The sequence below is a fragment of the Carassius carassius genome, chromosome 7, assembly GCF_963082965.1.
Source record: "Carassius carassius chromosome 7, fCarCar2.1, whole genome shotgun sequence".
In the NCBI taxonomy this organism is placed as follows: domain Eukaryota; kingdom Metazoa; phylum Chordata; class Actinopteri; order Cypriniformes; family Cyprinidae; genus Carassius; species Carassius carassius.
In genome coordinates, this window is record NC_081761.1 from 30,496,146 (window position 1) to 30,506,962 (window position 10,817).

The 10,817-nt window shown below is 35.6% G+C and overlaps 2 protein-coding genes across 3 annotated transcripts; one reads left to right on the plus strand and one right to left on the minus strand.

The window, feature by feature from the left end:
* Window positions 1–1,640: 1,640 nt before the first annotated feature.
* On the minus strand, window positions 1,641–8,515 carry LOC132143900 (serine hydrolase-like protein). Of its 2 annotated transcripts, none has more exons than XM_059554519.1 (13): window positions 8,149–8,515; window positions 7,815–7,902; window positions 7,539–7,682; window positions 7,296–7,409; window positions 7,146–7,187; window positions 6,527–6,546; window positions 6,111–6,185; window positions 5,897–6,006; window positions 5,133–5,212; window positions 5,015–5,049; window positions 4,661–4,737; window positions 1,938–2,019; window positions 1,641–1,847 (listed from the first exon to the last, which is right to left on the minus strand). In XM_059554519.1, the coding sequence occupies exons 2-13, from the start codon at window positions 7,870–7,872 to the stop codon at window positions 1,701–1,703; spliced, it is 984 nt and encodes a 327-aa protein (XP_059410502.1). In that variant the 5' UTR covers window positions 7,873–7,902; window positions 8,149–8,515; the 3' UTR covers window positions 1,641–1,700. The 2 variants fall into 2 exon arrangements, with proteins under 2 accessions (XP_059410502.1, XP_059410503.1); XM_059554520.1 differs by having other exon boundaries at window positions 7,815–7,921.
* Window positions 8,516–8,645: 130 nt separating this feature from the next.
* On the plus strand, window positions 8,646–10,731 carry LOC132143901 (trafficking protein particle complex subunit 5-like). Its single transcript, XM_059554521.1, has 2 exons — window positions 8,646–9,103; window positions 9,795–10,731. Exons 1-2 carry the CDS (start codon window positions 8,834–8,836, stop codon window positions 10,089–10,091), a joined length of 567 nt encoding a protein of 188 aa, XP_059410504.1. The 5' UTR covers window positions 8,646–8,833; the 3' UTR covers window positions 10,092–10,731.
* Window positions 10,732–10,817: the final 86 nt, after the last annotated feature.

Genomic DNA, 10,817 nt, shown 5'->3' on the forward strand with positions numbered 1-10,817 from the left:
TCCTGTTTTATATCCTTCCATCTCCTCCGTGGGACCCTCGTCCCGTTCCCACGGCTCTCGGCCCCGCCCCACTCGCCACAGTTGGTAACTAAGTTTCCGTTCCCATTGAAGTCCATCATTTAAAAAAAAAATAATTTTATATATATATATATATATAAAAAATAAAGAAATAAATGTATCAATGGGAAAGTCAATGGGAATTTTTTTTTTTTTGTGGTGTATGAAAGAAAGGAAATCAAACAGATTTAATGGTATATGATTACAGGATTTCATGCCTTTAACATGAATGGCACTTCCCAGATTAACCTTCCTTGCAGTTTATGGGGATACTCCATAGGTGTAATGGTTTTACTGTACAAACTGAATTTTCTATCGCTCTATACCAACCCTATACCTACCCCTTACAGCAAACAAATTTTTGCCCTAATAAACCACATAATCATGAACACACACACACACACACACTTGGGAGCTGCTACAAGACTCTTATACTAGCTTGAGGTGAGCAATGCTTGACTGAATATACATAAAGCATATTTATAAACACAAGCACACACAAATACATCTCATTACAATAGCTCCCATTATACAGTTGTTGGTCTTTAGAGTATCATGCTATTGATAGTCTCAAATGTCAGGCAAAACTGAGCAGCACTGACCTACATATGAGTGCAAGACGTGCAGCTTTCAGCAAAGCCTGAAGGAAATCAAACACAGAGACACATTCACAGCAATCTGCACATTCACAAATACAGCCATGCAAACACACACACACACACACACACACACACAGTATATACTGTACAGATATAGTAGTTCAGGAGTCAACTAAATAAATAAAACTAATTAAAACATCAAGGATGCATTAAATTGGTCAAGAGTGACAGCCGAAGCATTTAATGTTACAAAAGATTTCAATTTTAAATGAATGCTGTTCTTTTGTTCTTTATATTCTTCGAACAATTCTGAATTGTTCATAATGTTTCTTGAGCAAATGAGCACATCAGAATGATTTGTGAAGGATCATTTGATACTGAAGACTGAAGTAATGATACTGAAAATTCGGCTTTGCCATCATTTTAAAATATGATAAAATACAGAAAGGAGTTCATTTAAATTGTAGTAATATTTCCCAATATTATTGCTTGATTACTATTTTGTTATTATATGCGTAAAAGCACCTTTCAAAAACATAAATTCCAAACGACGATAAAAGTTTGAACGGTACATTAATTCATTTTAAAACCTGATTTAATTGTCTAAATACTTTTTTGGCCCCTGTAGCTGTAGAATTTATATTTACAGACCTATTGTTTGCCCCAATAATGATTAAACCTTTTTTAAACCCAAAAACCTTTTATGTGCATCACATATACTCAGCCAGGACTAAACCTTTATTTATTTATTTTTTTATCCTATGATCAATGTTTGTTAGCAGCATTTGTATTTTGCCAATATAACATGGCCCACATCTCCAAAAATACCATATACTCAAAGACTAAACCTCTTGTTACAAATGGAAGACAAATGGATGGTCCAATATCCCATGTTACGTTTTCTAATAAAACACCTTTTGTAAACCAAAAAAACTAATTTAGGTTTGTGATGCTTAAAGCATCACATTATCAAGAACTTGTGAATGGTGTGAGCATTCTGAATCAGTACAGACTTGCTTCGTTATTTGGATCAGCATGTGTGTGCTATAATTTGGAAGACTGGTTATTGTTAGATTCACTCTGTGGTTTGACAGGACTGTGTGACTGAAGAAAATCAGTGATTATGGAGGCCATGGACTCAGGTCTGTTGAGGTGAATATGATGATCCCCTTCTACATTAACAATAGTGGCCTGCAGAAGAGCGAGAAAGAAATTTCTAGATAATACCATTCCAGACAGACATTTTGCACTTATGTTTGTGTGTATGTGCGCACATCTCACTTTTTGATTGGCCCAGCTCTTCAGAATCAAATCAACATATCCATCAGGTAGAACAAAGGTTTTGAACAGGCCGTCTTTTGCCCTGAAGAAAGACATCTTTGATTTTGAAACGGTGAGGAAATGTATATCACAGGACACAAAAGTAGTCTAATAGTGTATTTAACTGATGTGTGGATATAATATGATGGGTTTAAAACATATATATATATATATATATACATATATATCTTATTGTCCTACAGTGACATTTAGGTATTTTAAATTTGATAATGCTTTTGTAGGCCAGTATATTTTTCATACTGTTCATTATAAGGTTATGATGCCTAAACTGACTTTTAGCATTTAAAATGGCTCATTTTCAACTTTCTGTTTTGAAATTATTTAGACATAATCTTAGAGGATTTAATATCTGCCAATTATTGGTTTCTGGTTATAACAAGAAAATAATGATCGTCTTTTCAGTACTGTAAAGAATTATAATCAGTGTTGGGAAGGTTACTTTGGAAATGTAATAGGTTACAGATTACAAGTTACCCTGTTAAAAATGTAATAGTAGTGTAACTTTTTCAATTACTTTATTAAAGTAATGTAACTAATTACTTTTGAGTACTTTTTGATTACTTTTCTAAATTTGTGAAAAGATAAATAAAGAATAATAAATAAAAGCATATACATCAACTTAAATACAGTTATCTAATAAGCATGTGACGTATTCTGTGTAATAAACTCCTAAACATTGGTGTTTTTGCTGTCTCTTTGTATATGATGATAGTTTTCTCAAAATAAGTAAAATGCACATGAAGTGACACAGAGCAGTTCTAGAAATTGTGTTTATGTGCTCGTTTACTCCTATATTGAGGCAGCAGAGGTTGAAAACACTGCGAGCTTCAGTAGGCCTCTGTGTAGTAAATGAAACCATGTCTTTGGAAATAAAAACCATGGAAAAAAATTCAGACTGGAAAATTCAAACTCATACAAACAAATTCATGGACCAAACTATTTTTTATTTTATCTATTTCGTCTATAATCGTTTATCTAACGATCTAATTTTAAATCTTTAATTTGGGGACATGCAAAATAATTAAAAGTTTTCTCCTTAACTGCACCTTCACTTCTATTTTTCTCTTCAGTCTCTTTATTTTGCCCTGTTATCCATCTCTCTCGTGACTTTAATACTCAAGATTGAACAAAACTATACTTTACAATACAATACTCTACAATACTACAATATCTTTATAGAAAAATCCTAATACTGTACACGAGTCATATTTTTCCCTTACAAAAATTAACCATGCTTTTATTAGCCTATATAAAAGTAAAATAACCTTGTTTAATTTTTTTTTTTGCAAATGGATTTGTATTTATTTTTAAATAAATGCATTTGTAAAATAATTTTACATTTTTGGTTATCACAGTTAAACAATAGTAACCATTTTCTCTGGATTTATAGATAAATATTAAAATGTTAATTTTCGTAAGGGTTGTGTTGTTGTCTGTCGTAGCTCCCCCTAAACCTATAAAAAAATCTGAATTTTTTTCAGCTAAATTACTACTGTAACATTACAACAGATAATAATGATGTCCTTTATATAGTATTTTGAGTGATGACTGATGAGCAACGTGCTGCTGCTTGATTAAATAAATAAAAAAACAAAGACAAAAAAGCATCTTTACAAATGAAACTGACCTGAAACCCTGAACAGGAGTTCTGCTTCTCTGCTCCAGCAGTCCACACTCTCTCTCTCTCTCTCTCTCTCCCTCTCTCTCTCTCTCTCTCTCACACACTCTCTCTCTCTCTCTCTCTCTCTCTCTCTCTCTCTCTCTCTCTCTCTCTCTCTCTCTCTCTCTCTCTCTCTCTCTCTCTCTCTCTCTCTCTCTCTCTCTCTCTCTCTCTCTCTCTCGCACTCTCTCTCTCTCTCGCATTGATTACTCCGAGTCTGATCCAAACCGTTTGGCGGAGGCGCGGAGAGCGCGCGAGTCATGATTCACACTTCATGATTTATTAGAGATTTAATTCTCAAATGGCGGATTCGCAAATGATCGCTTTAGTACATTCGGCAGGCAATTATACAATAATGATATTAAATAGTGGGGCAAAATCAGCTGCCAGGCCACCGGGAATTGTCCCGGTTCTCCCGGTGTCCGGTCGGCGCCTGATTTCCACAGACACGCAGAATGTGCAAGTCATATATTGCATTTTTGTGGCTTAATATTCACAGACACTAGTCCATGTCATGTTTTGATTCAAGTGTACTGACCTACTTTTGATTTAGTCATCCAAAATGTGGCATATTCCGTCCGCGTTAGGCATTTCGTTTTTATGACTGGATTCTACGAACCAGACTGTATTTCCGCATCCCGGAAATTATTAGGGCGGTATGTCTCAGAATAGTCAGTGCAATTTGGGAAAGAAATCAGTTAAATCTGTATGTGGATGCGTGTAAACATTCAAATGTAATCCCCTTTGTAATCGTTAAAAATTTCATAAGTAACTGTAATTTAATTACTCATTTTTTCGTAGTAACTGTAACTAATTACAGTTACAATAATTTTGTAATTAAATTACGTAACGCCGTTACATGTAACTAGTTACTCCCCAACACTGATTATAATAATAGTGCATCTCTAATTTTCAGCATTGTGTTTAAATGTGGACAGTGCTTCTCCTGAACATCATGAAAAGTGTGGGAAAACTTGAAAACTGTGTCTGTGTTTGAACTCACAGCAGTATCATCACTGGGGCTTTAACTTGTGACATCATGTGGAGGCATTGTTCCATATTATAATTCGCAATGTTTTTCTGAAACAAAACCAAATATCAGTTGGCAAAAAAAAGAGAGAGATTTAAATATGAAGGAACGGACATTTATCATGATGTGTATATTGTGTACAAAACATCTGTATAGCAGAAACCATGATAAAACACAAGGAATAAACCACTGAATATGACGATATGAGTTTTTGGAAGATCTGTCACAGATGAATATGGGTCAAACAGTCAAACTAAATCTGAAATCCTGTTATCGTGAATAAACTAGAATGTAAAAGGAATGAATAAATATACTGAATTGGCTCACCAGGTTGATCCTGAAATCTCTGGTGAATACAAATCCTTCAAGAGAAAGGAAATCATTTAGGCAAAAAGTGAGAAAATGTAGGTCCATAGAATAAGTGTGCAATTGCTGTATGTCTTACCTCCCTCAACTTCTCTGAGCGCTCGCTCTAACAGAATATCTGCAGACTGATCGGAAAGGGAGGGGTTTGCAGCTTTCAACCTGAAAGAGGATAATAATAATAATGATAAAGGTGATACTAATAATAAATAACGTGTTAAAATATATCATGGTTTACAGATAAAATATAGAGCAGCAAAACAGTTTTCAACATATATAACAATAAGCTATGTTTCTTTAGCATTAAATCGGCAAATTATAATGATTTCTAAAGGATCACGTGACACTGAAAACTGGAGTAATGATGCTGAACATTCAACTTTTTGGTGGACAAATAATAAATCAAAACTTAAAAATTTAAAAAATGTTGTTAAAGAGAAAATATTTAGAAAAAAAGTTGAAGTTGGCATGAAATGCGATTGCCTTATCCTCCCTTGATATGATCCTATTTTACAAATCATTTATAACAAACAGCAATATTCAATAAAAAAAATAAGAATTGCAATCAAATGTAATCATGTTGTGAGATCCAGGCAGATGAAGTCTTTCAGTAAAATTATAATTTATTTAAACTCAAAAAGTATAAATGGTACAATTACAGTTTTACAGGAAGACTTTGTCTGCCTGGATAGCAGTGCATCAATTATCTATATTCAGAAGTCAGAAAGATCTTAAAATTATGGGAAAGAATGTGGTACAGCTCAACAGAATACAGAACAAAGACAAAAAAACAAGAATGATCATGTGCTATATATGTTTTTTTTGTAAGTAATAGGTATTTTTCACCTTTCTTTGGCTTTCTCATATGTGTAGACCCTCTCTTTCCTCTCCTCCGTCTTGTTGTCATACTGGATTTGATCATTGATCCCTTTCCTCATGTTCTTAAAAATGTCAGTCTAAGAAAGGAAAAAGAACCATGTATGTTGTTATCATTGACACATGCATGTTGAATAAGAAGTCTTCTGTATGATTTACAGCTAAATGCTCCATTTTTTGTTACCACTTGTGTTGGGAGGAATCCATAAGTATCTAGAAGAACTAAGGCATCAATCATCTCTGGGTACAAGGCACTAAACTGGCAAATCAGAAGGAGCTGTTATCACACACTACATTTACACAACACAAAACTTTGGTTCTCAGCTGTTGCAAAACCAAAAATGTACCCATTCAACGACGGCAGATAAAAACAATGCAAGGCAGCCTTATACTCGTGCACAGGAAGATAGCAAAGAGTTGGACCTTTACAGCTCAACGTAATATTAAATCATTTAAGGACTGCATCATTTTGTGGTAGTACTGTGGTAGGGTGTCCCTTTATGTCAGATCTGGGTCATGAAGCAAAACCAGTAGAGAAACACTACTAAACAACTATAACATTTACAGAAATATGAAAAAAAAAGTATGACAGATACTCACTGTTCCTGCCACATTGCCACCTGTTAAAGAAACATCAAATAATAATCCCAAATAATGAACCCAGTTCAAAAACAGCTTTTCCTCATTTGAATCTCATGAATATTTATTTATAAAAAGTTATTTTTAGTATAATTTCACATACATTCCATTGTAATCCAGTAACCATGATTATTATTATATTTAATTACTATTAATAATAATTGTTATTATTCTTTTTTTGAAGAGAGATTTGTGCAAGGTAGTGTTAAAGCGTTCACGTCTCTGTTTTCCTTTATCTTTACCCACAAATAAATACCTTTAAATTATTAAAGTTATGACTTAAAACACACACACACACACACTTATTTCCTACTGTGTAATCTTAAAATCTTCAATCTTAAAATATATTTTAATTAATTTAAGATCAAATCTGGGAAAATAATGCTGCAGGTACTCAACAAACGGGATCTTCATCTGGTCGTGAATAAGGGTGACATTTAGAGAAGGGGTATATAGTAGAGCATTACGAAGTCAGGTTTATGGCTCTCATAGCAGGTCATGGCATCCTCGGACCTTTCACACACAAAAGTGTACTTTGACCTGTCAGTGAATGAAGACAGCAGTAAAAAAGTTGACTCACCCATACTATGTCCCATGATAGAGAATCGTTTCCACTGAAGAGCTGCAAACAAATGCAGAAAAAAAATCCCTATTCAATTAATTTTGACTTCTTTCCCATTATAAATAACAAAAAGTGGTTAATATGATTCTTTAATGTTTTTAGTCACACCTTCTACAACTCGCCGCACGTCTGCCGCGTACAAAGGGAAGCTGTAAAAGCATCCATCAGGCCTGTGAGACGAGAGACCATGACCTGGAAAGTCAATGGCTACGAATCTCCAGTCTGGAAGAGAGATGAGGAGAACAGAAACCAGTTTCACTGCATTGATGCTTGTAGATGAGTTGTGAAAGAATTAATTTATTCATCCATGTGGACCTTCATAATGTTCATAAATTATCTGAAACACTATACCTTTGGGAAGCAATGGAATCAGGGAGTTGAACGTCCCACAGTTATCAGCCCAACCGTGCAAGCACAGCACGGGACGGCCATTAGAAGGACCCCAAACCTGACCTCTTATCTCTCCCCACGGGACAGTCATTCTGAACTCAGATGCTGTGTCAGAATACAGAAGAGTCATAGCTGTGTATATTCCATAAAACATGAAAACTAGTAACCAGTGCATACAGTACATGTATTTAAAAGTTAATTTTGATGATGAATGTTACTCTCAAGGCTGTTTCTTACCTGCTCTCCTCATTCTGTTTGTGGCTAAGTGTCTGAGGCTCGTGAAAGCAGGCAGCATTCTCACACCCTGCAGTGCAGTTCAACCCCCCTTACAAGATCAGGACACACTTATGATTAAATGAAAAAGAGATTTACACATTTTGGACTTTAACTTAAGCCTTATTCATTTGATCATGACATGCAAACACAAAAGTTCGCTGACTAACTTCACAGATGCAGAACAGACCAGAATAATGTAGCATATGAATTCAGAGGCTGTTAGGCTCCTAAACAGTCCTGGGACATTATAAGGAAAGACGACTATATGAAACACATGTTGATACGTTAAACTTACGTCGAGGGATATTTATTATCGCCTGCTCTTCTAGTTCACTGTTCACAAGCACATCTCGCACTGTGACAGTGTGAGCAAAGCGCAGACTATCCAGTGACTTTTAAATGAAGTCTTCGCCGCTGAATGTTTATTTCCCGAAAAATGCATCTCGAAAATAAATAAAACAATCAAAAAATTATTTTTTTTTAAACTGTAAATTTGACACACACTTCACTCCACTACAATCACTTTGTTTCATTTAGCATTACTGTGTCCCATCCGACTTTTATATTGAAAATATCCGGTCACATGAGAAAGCAGGCGTTTGCACTAATCGTGGCTTCACGCGTCCGGAATCGGATCTGAAACCCAAAACACCAGGTAAACGCTGATACACAGTGAAATATGTTTTGAATGTGATGCCTGCTTCATAATGTCCTAGTTTCTGTACAGTGTGACTCATTCGACGTTTTATTCAGTCCTTTTTTAATCAGGAAACCCCGTAATCAGACACCTACAGTAAGCTATGTATCGACGAGACCTACAATGAATGCCAAATCAATGAATTATGAGGACAACTGACACATTTATGTATTCGCAAATATTGATCTGCAAATTGTTTATAACTCAAAGCTGTTTATATTGCAGGACCCCCCGCGCTTTCATTCTTTGATTCAGATTGTGATTCAGTCTCGGTGTGGACGCAATGGAGGTCCGCTTCACGCGAGGCAAATCCGCGATCCTCGAGCGCTCGCTCACGCGTCCCAAAACGGAGGTGAGCGTGAGCGCGTTCGCGCTGCTCTTCTCGGAGATGGTGCAGTACTGCCAGAGCCGCGTGTACTCGGTGTCGGAGCTCCAGGCCCGGCTCGCGGACATGGGCCAAGGGGTTGGAGCCAGCCTTCTGGATGTTCTGGTGATGAGGGAGAAGAACGGAAAAAGAGAGACCAAAGTTTTGAACATACTTCTCTTTATTAAGGTATTGCTGTTTATTTGTAGATCATTCATGACAAGATGTTCTTGACATCACAGGAACAGTTCACCTAAAAATGAAAATCTGCTGTATCAAAGATTTGGTTTTTCTTATTTTTATTTTTTTTTAGATTTGGAGAAATTTAGCATTACATCACTTGCTCGCCAATGAATGGCGGTGAATGGGTGCCGTAGGAATTACAGTCCAAACTGCTGATACGAACATCATAACAATCCATAAGTAATCCGCGGAACTCAAGTACATCAGTAAACATATTATGTTTGTAAGAAAGTGTGTGTTTGTAAGAAACAAATCCATTATTAAGCAGACTAAACCATCACTTCTAGAAGTCTATTGTCCGTGATATTGCTTCGTCCATCTCCTGTTGTCCTCTCACATCCAAATCCACCAATATATTTGTTTAGAACTGTTTTAGACCATTTAACTGTTGGACTGGAGTCATTATTTGTGGATTATTGTGACGTTTTTATCAGCTTTAGTTGTTTGGGCTGTTTGGACTGCACAGGATCCACTGTTGAACAAGAAATGTAAAGCTAAATTTCTCCAAATCTGTTCTGATGAAGGAACAAACTCATCTACATCTTAGAAGGCCTGAAGATAAGTAAATGTTTTGGTGAACTACTCCTTTAAATTTCACACATCCTATAGTGTTGACTCTTTATTTCTTTCTTCCTAGGTAAACGTATGGAAAGCATTGTTTGGTAAGGAAGCAGACAAACTGGAGCAAGCCAACGATGATGACAAAACATACTACATCATTGAAAAGGAGCCTTTGATCAATGCCTACATTTCAGTACCTAAAGAAAATAGCACCTTAAACTGTGCAGCATTCACCGGTGGCATCGTGGAGGCTATTTTAACCCACAGTGGCTTCCCAGCCAAAGTCACTGTCCACTGGCACAAGGGGACCACACTGATGATCAAGTTTGATGAGGCAGTCATTGCTCGTGATAAAACTCTTGATGGCAGATAGCAGACTGCTTACTACATCAAGCTTCAAGTTTAGCCTTGAGTCTGGAGTCCCAGCATTGTTTTTTCCCACTCATTTTTATAGCTTTGTTAACAAATTCACTGCATCTAGCACAGATCTCAAAATAACCTCAAGACTTTCTCTAGCTGTTGTTCTTTTTTTTGTGATGTTACAGAGGACAAGCCACATCGACAGTCCCCTCGCTTGTCCAGTTCAGTGTAAAATGGCCTCTTTACTGATACACTAATGCATTGAGGGGTTATTTTCAGAGAACTTTAAGACAATATCCTTTTGGGGTGTTCATTTTACAAATGTACCATAACAAGACATTAATAAATTATAATAAAGTGTAAATTAAATCTGTATTGAATTTAGGCTTGGATCTCCGTGGAATTGATTATCACTGCTTTAATTTTGAGGGGGAAAAAAGAAATAAATGTTAACAAACATCATTTAACTGTTAGTTGCTCAAAATTGTGCAGACACTGTACATATGTCAGTTTAGTGCTAGCAGAGATGCATATGCTCATAAACTGTATAACAGAAGTTTTATTTAAAGTGAATTATTATATTTGGACGTCTTGATTTTTGTTTAATTTGTTAATTTTTCATTACAGTATAATAAAGTCTTTGTAAACTGCAAGGAGTGATGAGGAAATATTGTTCCTTAAAAAATGTGCATATTAATATTTTCTCAGTAAATGTTGTAGAGTAGTTACAATAGTAATT